We start from the raw sequence: 23,391 nt of genomic DNA on the forward strand, positions 1-23,391 counted from the left end.
TAATTACAAAATAGCATGAAAAATGTAATCCTCCATTAACAAGAGGCCATATGGGAGAAGTATTTGAGGATGTGTAACTGCAGAGTACACTTGCCGCATGAGAGTACAAGGTCTTTACTGTGTAAGCTTTGTGCTAAGTGATGGCAGTGAAGTAGCAGATCTGAACCTGGAAATGTGACAATACCACCCAAGCCCTAGCTATTGGACTTAGGAAAGCCTCAAACTGCACCTTCACTGACACTTGCAGAATGTCACTGTGAAGAATGGCTCCCGTGATCAGCTGTTATGTCATGCTGTGCAGATTTTTTTGTTTGAATGCTTGCAACTTCATGTGAAACATGCAAATGAAACCCAGTGCTGTCTCTGAAAATAACAGTGCATAGCAATTAAGTGCAAGAGTCATGGTACATTCATGCTGCGTCATAAAATTAAGCCTTCAGTAAGTTTCAGAGCCTAAAACCACAGAAACAAAAAATACAGTGACTCACGAGGTCCACAGAGGAATACTTCTGAATTAATAGCAATATTCATGTGCTGCTTTCCCATCAATATATCAACCACAAGTATCCAGCGGCAGCTCTTAGAGGGTACGACACAAGGCCTTCATTGTGGGGGATAACTGGTGATGGTGATGGTCTCATTCTGCCAGTGTGTCCTCCTGCTGCCACTTTGCTACAGGGTACAGCAAAACCTGTCGTTCATTTAGTGCATTGATCAGCCTGGCAACTCGGCTCTGGTGGCTCAGAATAAAGCTACTGGGACAATTTCAATGAAGGGTTCAGCAGGTCAGAGCTTAAACTGTTTCTGACACCTTAACACTGGATTCCCTCATTCAAGTCTTCGCTAACATGGAGCCACATGAGAGAACAAGCTACAGCTTGATCTGACAGACCTGAAGACTGAACCATAACACTTGCTTTTTTGCATTTTTCTGTGTCTTTGTTGCTGATTATAATTCCCTGAGCAGCTTAACTGTCAGAAATAGCACCTCATTTGTGTTTATCTACTGACCATAACTTATTTAGCATTTTATTCCAGTTCTGCTGGTTAATAATTAACACACTATGCATTTGGCTGAAAATTAGCACCCTTTCAACTTAGTTACCATTTTAAGAAAAGTTGTTCATAATCCTACTCTGTTCATCATCCTCTGGAAATTACTTAAAATTTGCTCTTAAGGTTTTGAGGTGTTTTGTAACTGGGAAGCAATTGTCAGGGAAGAAGTTTCACACAAATTTAGTCAGAGCTACTTGCAGTACTGAATCAGATCTTTTCCAGTAAGGTCATATGAGTCGCCATTCGCTCTTAGCATGTGAGATCATCAGCTCCCGATTTTACATATTTATTACTGGGTGGGCAAGAAGTGTCATTGCAATACATATTTGGCCTGCAAAGGCCCGTATTCTTCTTCAGTTTCTTGGGAGTCCCAATAGAGTAGTTCACCTACAATCAGGGTAGTCTATATTCAGTGCCAGAACTGGAGAAAATATTAGTTGCCCAGACGAATTGGATGTACTTTTTAGTGCTTCACCATGGCTACAGGAATATATTATCAAACATTATTCTGTGTGGGAGGGAACAACATGACGGCATCTTTCTTGATCATTTCCAGGAAAAGTTATATCATAGTTTGTCAGGTGCTATTGCTATGAATTATTGCTGTCACAATCCAGATTCCTTTTACATTTTTATCCCTGGCTGAAAGGTGATAGTATTTCAAGTCTTGCTCTTGGTAAGACAAACCATCTCTCTTGTCACTGCCACTTGCGTAAGCAGGGAGAGGCATGTTGGAGTTTGTAATAAAGGTTTATGTGGCAGTGTATAACAAAGCTTACATTTGTACCTTATATTCTCTTCTTTTCCTTTCACCCCTTTTTTTTTTCTTCAGTCTGTAGCTCTTGAACTACTTGATACTGCTTTTCCAGTCTTCTGTCTATCTTTGCCAGATAAATGGCATTCCTTTGACACCTCCCAGTGTTGTAGTAAAGAATAACAGATTAAGGACATTCTGGGTTTAGCTCCTTGTTTTGCTTTTTCCTCTTTTTAATTTCCCTCTGAACACTCTCTTTCATTTTTATAGTTTTACTTGTGCTTTTATCAAAAGCCATTCTTCCCTTTGAAAACCCCTTGCCATTTTAACTCCTATATTTAATTAAGGCAGGGAAAAGACACAATCCTACTAGTCAGTTTTAAGAGTTGCAGACAAAGCTCCTCTGGGTTCTTTTATCCATGTGGTCCAGCCAGTGGTCTAGTTTGGTGAATCCAACTAGGGATACTTTGTCTGGCCAACAGCCTGTCCCTGGAGGCAGTAAAGTGAGCAGTAAATTCTCCCTGAGCAGCTGAAGATCCCTGTCTACCCACCAGCACCCCAGACAGATGGATGGCTGCGGCTGCAGGAAAGGGTTTGAAGCACCAAAGCGCTGCTTTCTGTTGTAACGCCAGACCCTCTCAACCCAGAACTGCGGCTCGCACCTCATCTTTTGGCGCCAATCACTGAGTCTGGCAGCAGGAGGATTTCTCCTTTCCTCTCTGTGCATTCAGCACCACCCAAAGCCTCAGTGCTGAGCACAGGTCCTGCATCCTCCATTTCTTTCAGACAAGCTTCTCCTCAGTTGCTGCTGCCAAAAAGGCGGGAAGATGTTGGTGGAGGAAGATGGCTGCTGCTGCCAGGGTCAGCAGTGGGAGATTGAGACCAGCTCACTCTGGAGAAGGGTGTAGACAAGTTATGTGGTGGAGCTGGAAGCCCATGGGTACCCACCCCCACTCCAGTTTCCCACTGCCAAGTGCCTCTCACAGGCAGTCAGCACAGCCTGCTTTTTTCTCTCACCGATTCAAACTTTGCTGTATGTGATGAGCACTACATGCATATGAAGCTTATCTCTGTAAAAATTGTCCTTTAGCATTTAGGTCTTCTTACCAGCAAAAATATCATATATGCATATAATCAGTTACTGATTACAGAAAGTTTTTCACTAGTGCTCATCAAAGTTGGAGGCAAGCTGTGGGAGACTTAAACACCCATGTTATTAGACCACTGCATCAATAGTTATATCGTTAAGAGACAAAGCTCTTACAAAGCAAAATGTAGGAAACCATCATTTATTGCTATCCGGATGATGAGGATGTTCCTCCAAAAGTCACTGAAGCCTGTTGATCACACTTCTTCAACCTGAGAGACAGGCTGCAGTGTGGGGCAAAGTCTTTTTTAAGGTCAAACTCACTGTATATAGTGAATAGGGATGAGAACTGCCTGGGAAGGCTCGCCTGCCACATTTTCTAGTCCATGAGCTGCAGTGGGCAGGCTGTTACCCCTGTGACAACTGCCCTGGGGGAAAGCGTGGCAGCAAAACACATGCTGTGAAGCAGGCTGGTTCCTCAGCGTATTACTGTAAAGGGTAAATCCATTTCTGAGCAGAGTCAGTGTATAGCATAGCCTGTGCTTCATTCATGGGTCACTCTAACCACTAATACAGCCAGGATAGTACCAAGGGGGGTGGTTTGTCCTCTGATCAGTGGAGATTTTCACCTCTGCTGTGTCAGAGAGAACTAAACCAAGAATTTAACTAAAATTGTACAGAAGTTTGTAGTTTCTGTCCTTCAATAGACTTAGTTGTGGATACTCTTTCACTTGATGCGCATTGTGGATGTAAGTTGTGTCCTCTTCTGTCTGTGAAGCTATGAAATTATTCCCTTCCCCAGTAGAAAAGGCGACACCATCACTGTGAAAAACACATGATTTACATGATCTATTTTTCTGGTTTTTATTAACTCAACATTGTTTCCTACAAATACGATTTGTCATTCACCAGAAAATTTGAAATGTAGACTTAAGTTACACATAGGTATAAAAAGCATAAAACAGCACACACGGTACCACTGTTTAGAACAGAAAACATTATGTTGTCCCACAGATAAGAGTGCTACTCAAGCTCAGCTCCATCACCTTCTGCCTCAGGGATTTAGTCTTCAAAGCTGCAGATGCTTCTGCTTCTTTTCCCTCAGCTTGCGAAGCCCTGCCGGCTTTCCCCTGGTGTTTCTCACCCATGTCTGGAGCACAGACCAGGGAACCACAAGGCAATCCCATCCTGCTCCACCAGAGGTTATAAAACCTTGGGTTCCTACTGGCTCTTCAGAAATGTTTTCCTCCTTCTCTTAATATTTACGTACGATATATGAAGGGATACGATTTGCATCTTTGATTTAGACATATCTCTTGCCTCATACTTAAACAATAACTTGAAAAATATTTTACAAAGGAAAAGAACATTGTTCATCTGAATGTCATTCATTATTATATTGCTATATTTTATACCCTATTATTAATATATACAAAATTTCTTAATTGCCTTTTACAGATGCATGGAAGCATATAATATAACAGTTTTAAAGTATCCCATTTTTAGATTATTTTTTTTCTTGGCTCATGTCAATCTCTTTAATAAACTATGGTTGCTTGGAGAATATAGGAAGTACTTGGAATGTTGTTTAAAGTTTAATAATAACTGGTAGCATTGTCCATTTGCGGCCTGAAGGGTTGGAGCACCTGTCAGGGCGATCTGGTAGAGATAGCAGCATCATAAGACTTAAACAATCATGGAGGGCTGTTAATGTGCAGTGTCGACGGGTGCCAGGTTCTGTTCTTTATTTGGGGCTTTTCTTTTCTTCGGCTGCGTTTTGTTGTTGTTTTCTCTCTGTTCTCGGTTTTGTCTCCGGGCTGCTCGCCCTTTGCTTTCCTGTCTTGTCTCCTTGCTTTCATCTTTGTTGGACTTTTTTCTTTTCTCCTCCCTATTTTTTTTCCCTGAAATAAAAATGATGGCACGTTAGAAGATTTGCTCAGGCTGATGCAATTTCTGACTCCCTCACTTTGTTGCAGCCTGTAAAACCAGCCCTGGATTAGCACCTCCTGTTAGAAGCTGGGCACTAGCACTAGTGTTTAGAAATGTCCAGCTCTTCATCGAACTACTAAATTGGGCCACTGGACTAGCACCTCCCATCAGTCTGACTGAGCAGAAAACTGAGAACTCCCTGAAGAATCCTGGTGCTTTAGAACTGGTATAAATATCTCACATAGTCATAGCCTGTCTCCCACAGCCAGGGGCACAGCTCCATGTGGTCCACCGAAACACAGCTGGTTTGGGGACATCTATGGCTGAAGCCAGGTAGCATTAACTATTGACTGGTCTAAATTTACCTTGGGCTGGGACCCCGAGCTTATGGTGGAAGGAAATTAGCCATCGTGTTACTCCCCTTCAGTGCCAATGCTCAGCATCTACACCTTTTAAAAATCCCTCTCCCCTCCCCTAATATCCACCAAACCATCCTGGGGGGTTCTTAATATTGCAGCGTGAATCCCATGACAAAGTGTGAGCTCCAGCATGGGTACGTGACCCTCTTCAGACTAAAAAGTAGTGTTCCAAGTCTCAAGTCAAGCTTTAGACCATCATTACAAAATTAGGTATTCAAGTACTTTATTGTTTTATATGCTTATAAAGGTGAGGCGTTGAGGATTTTGTTACTGCTACAGACCTCTCCAATAAAGCTTCCTGCCCCCTTAGAAACATTGAAACTTTGTGTACTGGCTGTGGGGAGATAATATTGCATAGTGCATTTCTGCTTGGGTGTAAGGAAGAAATTCTTAATGTTTCATCATTGCAAGTGTTCAAGGCCAGGCTGGGTGGGTTTTTGAGCAACCTGATCTAGTGAAAGATGTCCCTGCTCATGGCAGGGGGGGGTCAGACTAGATGAACTTCAGAAGCACCTTCCAACCCAAACCATTCTGTGATTCTATGATTCTGTTCCTTCTATTTGCTTTCAAAGCAATGCAGATATGGCATGGAATCAAACTTGTATGAACACAAAAGCCTAAAACAGATTTGATTTTGTGTATGGAACTGCTTTATCTACTGAGATATGCAGCTGAAATTCACCCAATGATGCCTTTAAAAGCAACCTTGCTTGAGACTTTCATGGTACAATGTCATACTGACCTGTTTGCCTCCTTACATGGAGAAATTTCTGGACAAGTATTGCAAAGCATCTGGCCAAACTCTATGATATCCTGGTAACAATACTACTGAAAATAATCTATCCCTCTTTGTTATAGCAAAAATAGTTTTTTTCTTTTAAATATCAATCGAGATAATCCAGGCTTTCCTACCCCAGTGTTGCGAGAGTTACACAAACCTGGCAATAGCTCTTGCTGTTGAGGGGGCTGAATGCAGGGAACAGTGCCCATTCCAGACTCAAAACCAGAGCTGGGAGTTTTTGGTGCCTTGAAGGGCTCTGTGAGAGTGGGTCGCAGTGGGGGAGTAGGTGCAGGAGCAGTGGCTTTGTTCTGAGAAGAGATGACCATCCAAGGACAAGTAGGTCATATAACAGGAGAGAGATTCAGAGGTGAAGAGAAGGCAGAAAGCAAGGAGTAAGATTAAGATGTAAGGATATGCTGTATTGTCTTCTTGCTGTGTAGCTCTATGGGCTTATTTTACAGCTTCTCCATTCCTTACCATCACTGCCTGAGATCAGAGAGCAAGGGAAGGTTTAAATATGCATGTTAAGTCAAGTAGGGACAAAGATCTGCCTTTCTCCTCTGTTGTTTCTGAGACATGCAGTAAAGATTTAAATGTAACATGGCACCTCAACTTTTAGGTAGCCAGTCAGAGATTACCCCAATGCCTACCCACATACCTGCAGAATCCCTCTCTGAATTTGGCAATGCCATTTAAGATGCCCAGAGGTGAGCAGGGGAGACCTGCAAAATGGACACACCAGGGCTCAGCAAGAGCTGCCGCTGCTGGGAGAACTCCATGCAGAAATGAGCCTGCATCTTACCCAGCTGTAATGCTGTCTTTTACTAATGGAGAAATGACACTATGGAATTTTGTTCCAGCGGTTTGTAAATACAGTTGGCCCAAGATGAAATGTTATTTGAATGGAAACTGTCCAGATATTCAGTGCTTGACATTGTTCACTTGATGATTAGCCAAAGTCCTTCAACTGTGACTTCCTAGCCACAATTCTTTAAGTATGTTGGATCAACATGTAATGGTTTCCCTTTCAGTCATGGATCAGGATGTATGTATTTATTTGTATGTGTATGAATATACTAAGAATACACTATCACTGTCTAGCTAGAGACTTATCTAGGCACGGCTTCACTGTTTCTGTTTTATTCAGACTGGTGTCGTTATAAAGGACAAGGAAAACTAATGTCTGGAAAATACTTAAAACTCAGTCCTAATTCTGTTATGCTTTGAGGATAACTGGTTTGGAGTCCTCTGTGCAATTCTATACAGGGTTTAATTCCATCACCTCCATGCTGTTGTCGTTTATGAAAGTATCTGCCTTCTAGATCTGTGCAATTCTGGTAACGTAATAAAATACAGAAGGCTCATCTTTGCTGGCTGTTTACCTCCCTTCACCACTATTTTAAAAAGATGGCAGTTTTTATGTGACAGTATAATGTTACTTCCAGTCAGTCCAGTCCCTGGTTCATTTTAGACCCAAGGGAAGATTCTACTGGCAGTTATCTGCTAGCCCTGGGGTGTAGCTGGAGCCATATTCTTGCTTGCATCTCTCTCCCTGTTCATATCCCTGCTCCCTTCTTCCCAAAGACTTGTTCCTTCCTACTACTACTTGCTGAAGCCCACTTCATAACAGCACATTGAACTGGATGCCAGAAGTTTTGGAAACTCCCTGGAAATGTGGGCATTTGGCTCCCTGTGAAATGAAAAGTGCAAAAATGACATGGGTCGGTACATTTACAAGTTCATTTCTGAATTCCTTTGCATTTGAATAAGAAGAGTCAAGGACAGCATTAAAACTGAAGCTCATAAAAGGAATAAATGACATAATAACATAATTTAGAAGGAAATATTCTCCCAAAATTTGTTTCCCTTGTGAAGAATGATGTTAGAAAATCCTTGTGTGTTTGAACATGTAACATTTGATCTCTCCGTCTATCTATCTATCTACCTACCTATCTATCTATCTATCTACCTACCTACCTACCCATCCGTCCATCTATCTACCTATCTATCTATCTATCTATCTATCTATCTATCTATCTATCTATCTACCTACCTACCCATCCGTCCATCTATCTATCTATCTATCTATCTACCTACCTACCTACCTACCTACCTACCTACCTACCTACCCGTCCGTCCGTCCGTCCGTCCGTCTGTCTGTCTGTCTGTCTGTCTGTCTGTCTATCTATCTATCTCCCTCCCTCCCTCCCTCCCTCCCTCCCTCCCTTCCCCTCTCCTTCAGCGCCTTTTCCCGTGGCTACACCGCATTTAACCCAAGGTCTCCCCGGCCAGCGGCCGGTGCCGGTTTCGGCCGCGCGGGGGCGCCGCAGTGCCGCGCCAGGCCGGTGCGGACGCGGAGGCCGGCGGGGCAGCCCGGGGCGGGGGCGCGGGCGGGCGGGGCCGGCCCCTGGGAGCCGGGGGGAGCCAAGGGCTCCGCATGCGTAGAGGTTTCCTACTCCCTGCCCTGCAGTTATTTTTCCAGGAGTTAGCAACGGGTGTTTCCTGCCCAGTTCCCTTCCTATGCGTTTTGTCTGCTGCTACGTCTTCGGTCTTTGCTCTGTATTGCAAACACGATGAACTGTTTCCAGTGTGCCGGGAAGAGGGTGTAGAAAAAGGCAGCGGGATGTGCCACAGCGTGCAAATATCGCTGTTGCCTGGCGGGTTACTCTCTTACGGTGATGCACTAACGCGACTAATGTATATGTCTTCTCATGGATTCAGTAAAACCTTTCAATAGCAAAAAAAAAAAAAAAAAAACAAAACAACCAAAAAACCCCAACAACAAAACAAAACCCCCAAAAACCCAAAACCCAAGGAAAAAGAGGATAAGTCTTTTTACATAGGCGATAGTAAAACGTTTTCCAAGAGATTATTTTGCTCATGAAGATGTCGATTCATGAGATTCTAATAATTCTGTGAAGTAATTATTTGTCACTAAGAAAGCTTTTATTCCAGAACCAAAACTTTGTACAGCCAGCTGTACTGGAAGAATTAGTCTGTAGGCACCGTCCAGTGAATTTTCTTGCAGATAGGGGATACTTTACTACTTCTAATTATAGCAACTTTGTATATTGAAGAAAATCTAACGACATGCTATAATTTTGAGAAGTGCAGTAGTTGAAATTAAACGTAGATGTGAAATTAATTCAGACAGTAATGTAATTACATGTCAAATCAGCTTAAAGATGCTGAGTTCTTGTTAATCTAATTTATAGCCCCTGGTTGAAGAAATCCCTGTGTCTGTATTTATGCAATCCATGTCTGAATACATCTTTAAGTATGCAAGCCAGAGTATTTCAGAGAAATCTTTGCATTATCACATCAGATGTGGTGTTTCTACTAGACGTATTGCCACTTTATGGAGTAAAGGGAGGAAGGGTTGGTCACAACTTGGGAGAACTTGGTACTTAAAAACACCATGTAGGAGAGAGTTACTGAAAAAAATCACAGTTGACATGGATTAACTCCTGCATGGTCCAGATTTGATCTACTTTAGGCATTGTCACATAGTCCCACCCTTATACTCAGCTGTAATTACTACAGGGAACTCAGAGCAGCGTATTTGTTCACTTCTCCCTTCCGTGGGCACTGAAACCCCAAACCACTACAGGAAGGCATAAAATCTGATTGTGCAATCTTCTTCGCTTTGATGGGGGCAGTTTCACGAGGTAGGTCTCAAGGAAATCCCAGAGGGATTTGGGATTATTATATTTATTTTGGAGAGGTCACTCCCATGATTTGCCCTCAGAGAGCAGAAAGGGCAAGAGGAGTCACTGAGTGGCGCCTGTTGGGGTTGCAAGCACCGACGTAATAGGCTCCTATCTGGAAGGGTCCTGTCGCTTCTACTGTGCATGTCACCACGGACCGCAAAATCCTCCCCACTACACTGTAATAAGCTGAATAGCTATAATAAAAGACCACAAGCCACAGCTGTAATGTGCCACAGTGTTCTTTCACACCCCTCACAGCCTCAGCTGACCTCTCAGCACTTTCCCAGCCACTGGAGCAATGTCAGCACTGGTGCACTGGTGTCATTGCCCCAATACCTCCATACCCCATGAGGTATGGGGACAAAACTTGGGGGCTGGCTGCCACCACCCTACATCACCCTTCTTCCCACCTATCCACAACCTTCTCAGAGACTTTTTAGTTCTCTGAGACTGTCCATCACCCTTTCCTCATGATGTGACCTGGACAACAATAGCATGACATGTGCTGAGCAAAAATACCAGTAAAAGAAGGATGCCCCAGGCTCTAAATCCACTTACTACAGCTCCATCTACAATACAGTTGTGTCATATCATGCAAATGAGTAGATCACTCTCATTTTCAAGAAGAGTGACACTTTTTTTTCTGGAACACGGGCTGTAGCATGTACTCGCACTACTTGCCAAGATAACAAGCCTCTAAACCCGCAACTGCCCAGTGATGCAAAGGGCATTCTCCTTTCATTCACAAGCCACAAGCAGCTGATTCATCTGGTATGTCTTTGAAATTTAAACAGCATAATTTTCTTAGCAGCAATTATTGTTTTCTTAGTTGTAGTGGCCCTATTTCATAATCACTAGATTTCCAGGTGACCAAAGTGGTGAGGGCCAACAACTTCAGAATTACCTACGTGCTACACAGCTCAGTGCATCTCCTGGCCTCACTTACTCTTGAAGATGCACCAATGGAAGTAAATATGGTTAAAAATTTTAAAGGAGCTAAGGTCCAAAGGCATCCAAGGAGCAATTAATTTGGTACAATGTAGGTTCAAGTTCTCCTGCTGTTGAGATGCGTGAGGACAGCCTACCTGACTTCCACATACCGGTCCAGACAGATTCAGATCTTAAGGCATGTGTCATATCCACAGTCCTATATGGTGATCATAGACAATCCAAGATATCTCAAATTATATCGACACTTTTAGCTGAGCAACTGCATGACTGAGTAACTACCCTATACTTATGTGCTCTGTCTTCTCTTGGGAATATAGACTTCTCTTCTCTACATGTAGACTCTAGGTGATGTTGGAGCTTGAGATCCACAGAAATCTTTCTCTGAGATTTAGGATCCTTGAGCTTCATTTTCCTCTGAAAATAGGATCTAGGCTACTAGATTGCATTCATTTGAAGAATGTTTTTATTTATGATGTGTGTGGTAGCCTGTCCATGCAAGGAGAGGACGATGCTGAGGTGGGCATATTAGGTGGAACGAGAATGTTGTGCCTAAATACAGGAATAGATCTGATCTGTGCAACAGCCTTTTGCATAAAGCAGGCAAAGAGGAAAGAGAGGAGGCTGAGCAGATCAGCTGTGCCAGGACAGGAGATATCAGGCTTTGCTGCTGTAGCAGATAAAGAGTAAGTTGTATCCCATTAGGTGTACGGGAAGTAAGAAGGGATGATTTCTTGTGTGGGCTGCTTGGAAAAAGATACTGCTACACTCGTGATCTCCTAAGCAAGGCTTATGGAAATACTTAACTGTATTGTGATGATCTCTTTGCAATAGAAATTAGTTGGGTCTGCCTTTCCTGTGCCATAGAAAAGACACTGCCAGTGCCTGAAAATAGCAGAATATCCTCCAGTCAAAGCAGCAGACCGAGGAGGATGGTTTCGATAATGAGTTCTGTTTGCTGTTTGTGGAGACATTTACTGCTGTCTTTTCAAGTCAGAGCTTGTGGGGATTTTTTTCCTTTGCACTTGTCTGTTGGGACTAAGGGAATTTGTTAGCAGCCTTGATTTAATCAGGACTAATGTGCTAACAACAATTTTATAATTACATAACAGGTTTCATCTTATAAGAACCCGCAGCTTATAAACTCTGAACACAGCATCCAAAGACAGGAAAGTAATGGCTGTTTAGCAGAGCAGAAAACCACTCTACAGTGCTTAGGGTGAGAAGTGACATACACCACGCCAGCATCTAGGAAAGTGGTGTTTTTTCACCGAGCTTGCTTTGAGATTTTTAACAGTGGCTTCTGAATGGGTTTTGATTTTTACAGCTCTCCTAAAAGTGGCAAAAGGTAGATCAGTGTCCGAATCCACCTTACACACCTCTTTTAAGACTAACGGAATCAGATGCCAATACAAAGATTGGCAATAGTAGTGATTGGTACCAATAAGCCTTACCCTGTTGTTAGAACATCAGAATATTGGCAGAAATCTATAATAGCTTGTTTTCCTTTTAGGCACCAATAATCCAAGACTTCCCATTAGCCCAGACTGAGGTAATAAATACAGTCCTTTTTTGAGACTTGGTTCAGCTGGTGCAGGCTTTTGAGCAAACCAGAAATAAAAATGTGATGCTGCATTATGTCAGAGCTGCATGTTTAGTCTGCCTCTCTAGAAATAATCAAGAAAAGTTATACATGATAAGAGACAGATGCTGGTGCCTCAGCAGACATTTGAACTCTTTCTAGTAAAATAGTAAAAAAGAGAAAACACCCAAAGAATCTTGTTTCTTTAGTTCTCAAATTTGTACTTGGAGTGCTCTGGAGAGATAAACCAGAAAAGATGTTTTCCTTGGCTTTATTTAAACTGATTGTATTAATGTAACCTGATAATTCAGAAGATACTTATACGATCCCAATGTTTGGATGCATCCGTAAGAATGCCTTTTCCCCTAAGCATCCACGGCTTGGAGCTGGGTTAATCTGATGATTGAGTACAGATCCTGGAGGGTATTTGTGAGTACCAACTCTAACACTTTGGCCAGGCCAGCAGTTCCTACCCCGGTATTAGATGCCAGGGCCAGGGAACCCAGGCATCTTCCACTGTTTCATTTGCTGGTGTAGCTGAAGCTATACATTCCCCCTGGAGCCCCTCCTTACATCTTCTTAAGTTTCCTGATGTGCCAGGAAGGTAAAGGAAGGCAAGGAATCATCAACAGGATGCACCTCTGGCCCGGCTCTGCATGGTTCACTTGTCCCCTTCGCTCTAAGCGCAGTTTGTTTACATTCCCACCTGGGGTGCCACCTGTGCTGACAGGTAGATGGGAGCCCCTGCACTTCCCACAGCTAACCCAGGCCAGCCCGACAGATGGATCAGCAGTAGCTAACACGAAGGGGAATGGCAGCCCCTGACGGATCCACTCAGCAAAACCATCAGCCCAAAGCCAGGATGCTACTACTCAAATTCACTGAAGGCCCAATTCTGCCCTCTGTTGTACTTGCCTAAACATGTGGAGGTCACCAAGGTTAGTCTCTGGTATAAATGGAGAATTTGCTTTCAAGGATACTTCTCAAAACAAGGTATTGAAAAATTATCGTTTCTTTCTGTTTCGTGTCTCCAATGAGTGTGCTCTTTCAGCTGGCCAAAGCATTGATTCTCCTCTCTCTAGGTAGCGCTAATATTTCCAAGTACATTTTCATGCTGATTAAAATGACAGGCCAGGTTTCTAAATTTCATACAGATCAGAGACTGAAAAGGTCTCCTTTCAAAAATGTGACATGACATTTCACTTTGGCCATCTCCATGTTTCTGAAGACTTTTTCTCACCTACCAAGAGGACACCTGGCAGTTCACCAGGCAGGGAGCAGCTTGTGGAGAATGGGACTAGGATCACCAAGACTCTTAGGCTGCTTCTGAAAAAGGCTGAGGAAGGTTTTATGACAAAGTGATTCACAGCTTAGCTCTAGGAAGCTCGGGGAGGTTGGGTGGCCCAGATCAAGATACTGTCAAGGGGAGTTCAGGTTTTCAGGCTCTCAGGTCCTTGTCAGCCTGCCAGGTAGCTTGCCAAAGGCCAACCCAATGGACAATCTGGCAGGATACTAGGCAGAAACCTAACACAAAGGCAAAGTAGTCTCAAAACCTGCCTACTTTCCACTGGTGCTTCACTGAAATCAACAAGTTTCTGGGAAATGTGATGACTTTGATAATCTGGTATTTTCCATTCCTTTGCAAAATTCTACCCCATAAAATATTAAAAAAAAAAAAAAAGGATTTCTAAGTTGGGGTCATGGAGGACATGCATGAAAAAAAGCTTGAATGCAAATATTTTAACATTACCAGTAAGTCTTTAGTTTAGAATGAATCACAGATAGAAATTGTCCATGTAAATTTTAACCAGGCTGTCTTGCCTTTCTTTTTTTTTCCCCAAGAATGTGATAAGTTTATTCTTTTTAAATCCCTCTGGGAATGAACTGTGCATTTAGAGCTGTTTGCAGTAACACAGGCTTTGCACACTGAAATGAGCAGCCAGCTTTATGAGTAGCTTGAACTGGAATGTGAAGAATGAGTATGCCATGTGACAGTGCATCACTGGTGTCCACTTCACTTAGTATACTTTATAAAGTGACCACCATGCCATTTAGATGGGATATGAAAGAGGTCACGTGGCCTGAAGGTTAGAGGAGATGCAGCCCCACTCAGATAAGAAAGCAGGCTTTCGTGACAGAGGGCACCACCAAATGCTAAGGAAAGTCTGTATCCCCTCAGCCACTCCACCAGGAGATCTGTCCTGCATCCTGTCTAGCACAGTTCCTACCAACAACATACAATGGAAGTTCAGCAGAACTTGCTGTAGGCATGTTTTATTTTCCTGCTTCTTGCTTGGCTGGTGTCTTAAGAGTGCTACAGCAAGTGCTGTTAAATTGGTAACAAACCCAGGCTTTGCACTTCCTGGTGTGCCTGCGGGGTGTGCGCAGCCCATACGGCAGGGCTGGTGAAAGGAGCCAAGTTGTAGGGATGAAAAAGGGTTCTAAGGAACCCAAAGCAAAAGTTCAGCGAGTGACATCTGCTGTATTATGATGTACTGCAAGACATCAGGATCTTCTCCAGCCTCCAAAAACTGAGGACTGTGGGGACCAGCAGTCTCTCTTTCCAACTGCCTTCTGCCTCCGGTTGAAGCAGCCCATTCTACACTAGTCAACTAGTATGTTTATGCTTCTCTTTAAAACCGTAGCTAATCACTTTTCTGCCTGCTCCAAGAACATTTACATTAGTCAAATGGAGAAACTTCTCACAATTTCTACAGATCTGAGTGCCACCTGCTTTTGCTAGCAACTCCTTAGATGCTCTTATAACATCTGAGGCCAACCCTGTAGCCACTAAAACCAATAATATTTTGCAAGGGTCTGGTATGTCGTGCTTAGAAACATTTTACAGACTGTCATGCAGAAGTGTAAATATTTCAGGGGCAAGAAAACAGCAAAGCTGGTGCACACATACTACAGTAAGATACTAAAAGCAGTGGGACGCTTTGTCCAAAGATTCCAGAGCAAATAGACCCTTATTCCGATCTCAACCAGAAACTATAAGAAGTTACTTAAAATTATTCATGAACTTTTGAAAATGTTACCCAAGATGACTCTATGTCCAAGAAGTGCTCTGAAAGAGTGAGTTGCTTTCAGTTAGAAAACAGAGGTTCCATCAACCTTAAGCCTGTAACATTCAGAAGGATTCACAGAGACTCCTCCACCTCCGTATTGCATCTTTCACTGTGTCACATTTAAAGTTAAGAGATTTATCCATTGTAGCTATAGACCACTCGGGAAAAAAAAATAAAAATCCAGCAACATAAAATGTACTGTGCCTGGGAATGTGATCCTCCATCTCAGTGACAAACCTTTTTTTCCTTTATAATACAGTCTTTTTGTATGACTTCCTCAGGTTCCACAACTGTAAAATGGTGATAAGAGTTCCCTACGTTTGGTAAGTGCTTTGGGATCTATGGATAAATCCATTGCTGCTTCAAATCAAAGTCACAGAAGTGGACAGAGTCCTCCTTACTTCAGTGATTTTTTTTGGAGAACCAAACATGATTCTTCAATCAAATAGAGAGCTCAGGATCCTTCTTTACAGAGTATCGTTTTCTCGCTCATGCTTAAAGGTAGCAGGGGCTGGATCACCCACAGGCATGCCCTCCCACCACCCACATCCATACAAGAAATAAAGTCAGTTCCTCTGGATTTAAATAAATTCTTCTGGTTTAGCAATGCACATTTCTCCTTAAGCAATAAACATCTGTCGTCTGCTATTCATTAATATTAATTATAAATGGTCACTAACTCATGGGATCCAAGTCCACCAGCTGAGATTTTTCCAACCTTGACCTTGTTAGGGTTTGTATAAAAAGTGTTCAGAAGGATCCTTCAAAGCTCAAAGCCAACAATATGTGTAATTTGCAGAGTACAGCGTTTAGATCATGCACTTTGAACAAGGGCAGTCAGGAGGGGTGATGGGGAGCAGGGAAGGGAGGGAAGGAGGGAACACCGAGCCTGAAACAGCGTTCCTTTAAATGCTTAAGAGTTTTAGGCCTTTCTGCAGGCTAATGACAGGGAGAAACAATGTCCATGATGAAACTGTCCCATTCATTAAACATTACTGTAAATGAAAGGTTGCATGAATTAAAGGTTGTTCATCTCAAGTTTCAGGAATGTAGCTGTGTTTCATGTCTGAAGCCTGTTTTCCTTTTAAATGGAGTTCTTCAGATGACAAATGAGAGAATTTCAGAAAGCAAATGCATGCTAAAGAACAAAGCAGAGACATAACTGTAGCTGTAAATCTTTATCCTGGGGCTACTGTTTGCCATATTGGAGAGGACTGGATTAGAATTGAGAAATTTCCTTACTGCGTCATTTTGCTTGTAAACCAAACAACAACAGAAAAATCCCCACAGTTAATTGTTACATTCTAACCTTTATATCACCTGTACATATTTTACTCATGAACTATTGGTTGTGTTTTGCTACCATTTGGGATTTCAAGGAACTAAAAATAGAAAATTTAGGAAATGCTTCTTCTCAATTTTGCATGGTCACCACATCTTTAAATGATAAGGGTTGTTTTTCTCCCCTTTAATTTCTTGCCACTGCAAAACTGCTTCAACAAAAATTACTGAAAAATAGTATTTGTTTGCATCAGTCCTGAAAATGAGCTCTTTGTTTTCAGGCCTAAGCATACAGGAATATGCCTCTCATGGACCACATCTTCATCTGCTCTTAAAATATACATAGCTTCATTGGCAGAGGGGTACTAGCTTCTCTCTCTGATGAATCAGTGTAACAAGTTCACTTAAATTTTCTGTAAGAAAATCAAGCCTTATACTCCTTCTATCACAATGATTCAAAGCTGATGAATGCAAAGAGGAACGTGAACCAATATCTCAGCAATGCAAATGACTAAACCGGACGGAATGAAAGGAAAGTTGTTTTCAGTTCTTTGAATCAGGCCCAAATAAAAGTCTGAGCTTAGTAAAGACAGCAGGAGGCCTTATATTGATGTAAATGGACAGAGATACTTGGATTTGTGCTCTGTGAATGTGCAGTATGCTGTCTCTCTGGAAATCTTACAGAAGGCAACAGGCAAGAAAGAATTTTGTGGAAAATCTTTAGCAATTTTAGAAAGTGTTATGTAGTCCCTTACTGGGCTGTGAAGCTGAAGTACTATACTTAGACTGTCTCTGATGGATGTTTGTCTAACCTCCTTAAAAATCTTCCATGATGGAGATTCCCACAACCTCTTTCCTGATCTTTACAATCTCTGATAATAACATTGGACGTTCTCATCTCATTGGGAATGCTCTGAAGCTCCTTTGGACCTTTATAAAGGAAAGCTATGGCAGCAAGTGTTTTCTTTTTCAAAGTTAGAGAGCTGGGAGGTGGCAGCCTAAGCGGCCTAAGGCTGCATCAGGTGTCAGAGCTGGCAGGAAGAGTGAGCTGAGAAGAGATGAGACTGGAGATGCAGAGACCTGGGTGGGGAAAAGCAAACAGAGCTGCCTGGGTGGGGAAGAACAGGCAAATATGCAGAAAGATGAGGAGAAACAGCAGCCAAAAAGTGCTCCTTTGTTTTCACCTTGTTACAAAGGAATGCTGAAATCCCTTCTTTACAGCTAGATCCAAAGTACTCTGAAGTCAACGGGATTTCAGTGGGTCTTGGATCAGGCTCTTAAAAAGAAGGGCAGCTGAAACACAGTCATGAATGGGTGCCATTGCTGTCCACGGCTGGCAGTGTTGTAACAGCATTGCTATACATGGAAGTGTTCCACAGACTGGGATTTAGCTGATTAAACAGCGCTGCATGTGTCACCATTAGACTTGAAACAACCACTGCCAGATTTACTCTGTAGCTCACATACCCCAAATGTTTTGCATTCTTGGGCTAAATTAGATAGACGTGTTAGCAAACTTCTCTCTTGCATTTGTTCTTCTTTTGAGGACACAGAGGCCAAACTAGTGAGAGGTTTAGACCTCCAGGTGGCAAAGGCTGGGTCAGCCCTGCTGTCAGCAGTCACTTCACTTTTACTTTACGGTAATATTGCCCAAAGGTGAGAAAACAGCTCAATGTGGTCTTCTGGAGAGTCACGAGAAAGAAGCTATGGATATATTTTCCTGTGGCACGCAGCCTGGAAGGGGCTCATTTCCTCTTCTGGCTGTGACTAACATGTCTGTCCCTCAGAAAGAGCTCCTTCAGGCACTAGGGGTTAGGGCAAGGGCTTTGGAAGCGTCAGCTGTGAGAAGTGATAGGAAGACCAGTGTGGAGAGAAAGATGGGTACGTGAAGATTGCAGGCAGAGCAAGGAAGTGATGTGGTGTCAGAGGGAACAATGCTCTGCTCTTTCACACGCGGTCTCTGCCCTGCGCTGGGAAGGGAGAACAGCCACAGTTCCCTGTTTGCCTCTCCCTGAAACTCAACAACACGAAGTCACCAAAGGTGAAGGTGCCATGGATGAGTAAAGTGCAGCTGTACCAGGGAAGAAGGCCAGACACCAGGCAGACCCCCGCGTGTTTGCACAACACAACTGGTAGTTTGTTTCAGGACTCTCTTTGACCTGCAACAGCCACCCCTCATCCCCAGTCCTATCTGCTATGGAGGGAATAGCCCCAGCTAGTCTGGATGCAAGCCAGAAGGTGGCCCATGGCCTCGTGGCCAAGGAGTGGATCTTTGCCTGCTTTCCTTTAGTAGTATAGACATAGCTGTGGATTTCACTTTCTAAAGCTGGATCTGCTCCTCCCTATCCCAAATACTTTTATTCAAGAGGGAAGATTTTAGGCAGGTGCTGGAAATTTGGTGCTGAATGAATGCCTGGTGGGCACTTTGAAAGGGGAAGAAAGAGGAGTTCATGAGGGGTTTGTATTCCCTCCTGTTTTTCCAACAGAACTCAGGCATCTAAAAGATAGTCAGCCAGCCAATTCTGGAGCACAAGGAGAGACCAGAAGGGAAGAGCATAAAGAGAAAAAGAACTAATTTTTATCCCTTATTTGGTTTAGCGATCTGAGGAGAACAGCTCTCACATTGTTCCCATTTCAATAGAAGATTGCAATCAGCTTTTTTCTGATTCACTTCACTTACGGGAACAATGGACCACCCATTTCTTTCTCATCTTTGACACCATTCCTGTTAATATAAGGTTGATGTTTACCAACAGCATGTCCAGCACATCATTTGTAGCAAGCTCCAGGGAACCTCAGGGCAGCTGAGCAACCTCCCCTCTGCTACCAGGCCCCCCAGGACAAGGAGGAGACAGAAGGTGGGAAGAGAAGATCTGGCAGTAGGAGAGAACATCTCCTGAGGAGCACAGAGACGGTGTCAACCCAGCACCTTGTGAGGCTAAAACTGATTTTGATACCTGAGGGCCTGGCAGGCTGGTTTATAGACACAGCTGTTTTCAGCCTGACTGTTCATCGAGATGCATGGATTTCAGAGAATACAACCTTGTCACGTTACACATGTACACACTGCGTGCAAATGTGTGTAATACCAGCACACCGTGTGTATGTGTTACTTGCTTGCATGGCTGATACTCGTCTGTCAGAACTGGGAGGTATGATAAGAATTTAATGTTCACACTAATGCAAACAAAATAAACATACTTGTAGCAAACCACAATATTACTATTAATTAGTTCAGATTTTAGGTCTTAAAATGCAGGGAGGAACCTAATAAGACTTTCAAAACTTCCCGTGGTTAAATTTTGAAAATGCTATGATTAAAATTTAAAAATGGCTTTTCCCAGCCTTTTCAGCCCTTGAACTGTAGAGCCAGTGCATTCCTCTACTATTAGCTATTTGGGATTCACAAATTGCTCCGATTCATATTCACCCTAATTTTCCCACTTAATCCTTCCCACCCAGGTCTCTTTTCTGGACTGTGCCCATGTCTGCCAGCCTGTGGCGGTGGGCAGCCCCGTGCTGTCCGTGCCCGGCCTGGCTCAGGGTATCCCCAGGACGCCATTTCACTTCATGTTGCAGCTGGAGATTCCCAGTCTCAACAGCCCCACTCTTGGAGGCTGGAAATGTGTTAAAGTTAAAGAGTCAAAACCCCTGCAAGGAAAGGAAATGAGAGGTCCTCTTGGCAGCAACAAACAGAAAATAAACAGCCAAACTCTTCACAAGGCAGATTCCTCAATTATAGTAACTCAGGCTTACAAAGGCCAGAGTTACGACCCATTGGCGTATGCAGTATATAAACACAGGGATGCAGTAATTAGCTTTGTGTTCATTTTGAGGCTTCAGAAGTCCTGTGACCTGCCATGGAGTAAGGTCGTTAACCATAACCACACTGGTGACCTTCACACAGGACACCCCGTGTCTCACAGTTATACGAGCGAACTGTGCACTGTGATGTCTCCGCAGCTCACATGCTCCAGCCCTCTTGTTTTAAATGCCACTGAGCTATATACATAGGGGAGAGGATGTGACTTGGGATGAGATGTGCTTAGAGTATCTTACTTTCCCACATAGTAACACTTAGGACTAAATGTGATTAAGTAAAAAGACTCAGTATCAAAAATATCCAGAATTTCCCCCATTTATTTTTTTTTAATCAGAAGATATTGTTTCAAAACAGTAAACTGAGGAACTACTGGACTGGTCTGGGCCTCCATTGCTCTGGGAAGAGACTTTTGTCTTTGATGTGGGGACTGTATAGGGACATACTATTCAAAGCTTGTTCTGTAAAGGGCAGTTCACCTTTGAATAAGCAGGTGTACAACCATTACTAGACGTTTATCAAGAAACACAACAAAACACTACTTTAACACTGATTTTGCCAACACTAAATGTAATTAGTATTGGGAATGAGTATTTTTCAACTCTGCTTTTTGTGTTACTGTGGCTGACCTATGGATTCCCTGAAACACCCTTGTCTTGCTTACAGAGTCAGCCTGGGTGAACCTTGGTTTAGATTTTGCTGTGCTGCGAAGTCATTACTGTGCAGATGGAGAAAATGTGCCCTTTAATTTAAAAGTTAGCAGGTAAAAGTCCAGATCATTCACACTAGGCTGTCCTTAACAGTCATTGGAAAAAAACAGGCACTTTAGGAAGGAAATTAATTTGCCCTTCTTAGAATCCATCTTACAGTGTCCTGGATCCCCCTTCCCCAGGTGCAGTATTAATCCCACCATTAAAATGACCCTTGCTTTGACAAAAACAACTAATTTTTAGCTGTCCAGCTTAAGTGCAGTGAATCCCATCATGCTCTTGCAAAGCCTATGGAGGCTTGCCATTCCTTGTCTGAATACTCAGATAGCAAAACCCTCTCTGAAAATCACGTCCATGTCAAATTCATATCATCCAGTGCGACAACAGAGCCCCACAAAATGCACAAGCAACTCTTCCAGATGCCTGGAGGTCCAGAATTTTTGTGGAAAGATGGGTATTATCCCATGAATAAGCACATTGATGTGGCATATATTTATGCAAATCTAAAGTGGCTACATAGGAGCTTCTATGGGTTGTGAAGATCATGAAACACTGATTTTGTGTGCCATGATTCAAAGCCTATACAAAAATGTGGTGAAGAAACTCCCACTGATTTCAAATGGCTTCCTTCAGTATTGTACTTCCATGTACATTTTAAAATGTAATGCAACTTACACATCTTTTATTTTAGTAGGGGCTTTCTCTTCCTCTGTTTTGCCTGGGACATTTTAACTGACTGTTAATGAAATTGTGCACCTCAACCAGAGACCAACTGCAGAAACTTTTCTTTGTGAAAAATACTAAAGGGGCAACTTCACTTTAGATTCCAGAGCCCTCTGTTCTCCATTGTTACATGGATCCATATGGCATCAGAGTGTGTACATTAGGGTGGGTAATTTAATGAGTTTAAGTGAGTGAGTGAAATTAGTTTGTTGCCTAATGGTTTAAGTTTGTTAGTATTAAGTTACATTGTTTTTAGCTAAAGACAATTCTTGATGAATGGCTTGGGATTTTTAGCTGAGTGGTAGTTTTGGAAATCTGATGCATGCCTGATAGAATTCCTTCCTTACACCATAGACAACTGACAATATTTTCAGACATGATCTGATTAATACGCTTGAAGCATTATGTGGACATGTATCAATAAAGGGTAGAGGAATTAGCTCAAAGGAACAACAGAGAGTACCTAAGACTCAGTTCTCTAAGCTATTCAAATCAAATCCGGATTTTTATATTCACACATATGCAGTGCAGGATAGAAGCATTTATTTTACTTTATTTCCAGAAAATATATCCATTTACTGATTAGAACTGCTCAACACCAAATCCTGTTCCCTTGGTTCCTTTCTGTTCACCAGTTTGCATCTAGAACTCATCTCAAAAACACTGCTTTCTCTCTTATTCTTGCTGTACACTACAAAAAATATCACAGCATAATGTCTGTACTCTCCTTACAGCACAATTAACTGACAAGCTACCTTGCCTCCAGAGGGTTGTAATCTTGTGAATTTTGACAAAAATCACCCCTCTTCCTTTCATAACACTATCCTGCTTTTAGACTCTAGAAGGTGGCAATTCCTAACTCCACCGTGAAAAAGAAATACACTATTCTACATTCATCCCACTATGTCTTCATGTCTAATGCTTGAATTTTTGCCAGTCAGGAACAGGAACTTTCTTTGGCCAGTGTTTGCATTTAACATTGATTCTCTTCATTGAACATCCAAATGCCATCCACATTCAAATGAATCAATATATGAACAAGCAACAATTGAAATGTATTGTTTATTTGTTTACAACAATACAAGTGTGTAACCAATGTAGCCTATCTATTGCCTTGCATAATACCCAGCTTTCTAAGTTGTCTTCCTTGTTCATAACCACACAGTCTTTTGGTGAGTGGTTTTAATCTCTTCAAAGTGATCAGAACATGCTCTCTGAAAGTACTTAAAACTGTCTGCTGTCCGTGGGGTTTAGTTGGGACTCAACAGAAAGTCATATGGTGAATGTTCTCTTCCTGGCAGAATTACTCATGCATGAAAACATGCAATTCCTTCCCCACAAATACTTTTGTATGCAATTCTGATATTTGTCTGTTGGCTAGTAAAGGTCAGTCTCACACATTTGCAGACAGCCGTCCAAAGGGACTTGTGTTTGGCCAGAGCACATTTGAGGCAAAGAAATAATATTGATGGATGATTTGCAGTGTTTCAAGAGCTCTGTAAGTTATGCTTTTCCAGTAC

At 42.5% G+C, this 23,391-nt stretch overlaps 1 protein-coding gene across 3 annotated transcripts in view; it reads right to left on the minus strand.

Moving 5' to 3' along the window:
* Positions 1–3,747: 3,747 nt before the first annotated feature.
* The window catches only part of RSPO3 (R-spondin 3), a 62,869-nt gene continuing 43,225 nt past the window's right edge, over positions 3,748–23,391 (minus strand). For all 3 annotated transcript variants that reach the window (XM_080390442.1, XM_080390441.1, XM_080390443.1), the window contains one exon: positions 3,748–4,798. In XM_080390442.1, coding sequence (XP_080246568.1) covers positions 4,605–4,798 — 194 coding nt within the window. In that variant the 3' untranslated portion in view covers positions 3,748–4,604. The remainder of the gene's footprint in view (positions 4,799–23,391) is intronic.

The sequence above is a fragment of the Falco punctatus genome, assembly GCF_963210335.1.
Source record: "Falco punctatus genome assembly, chromosome: 5".
Classification (NCBI taxonomy): Eukaryota; Metazoa; Chordata; class Aves; order Falconiformes; family Falconidae; genus Falco; species Falco punctatus.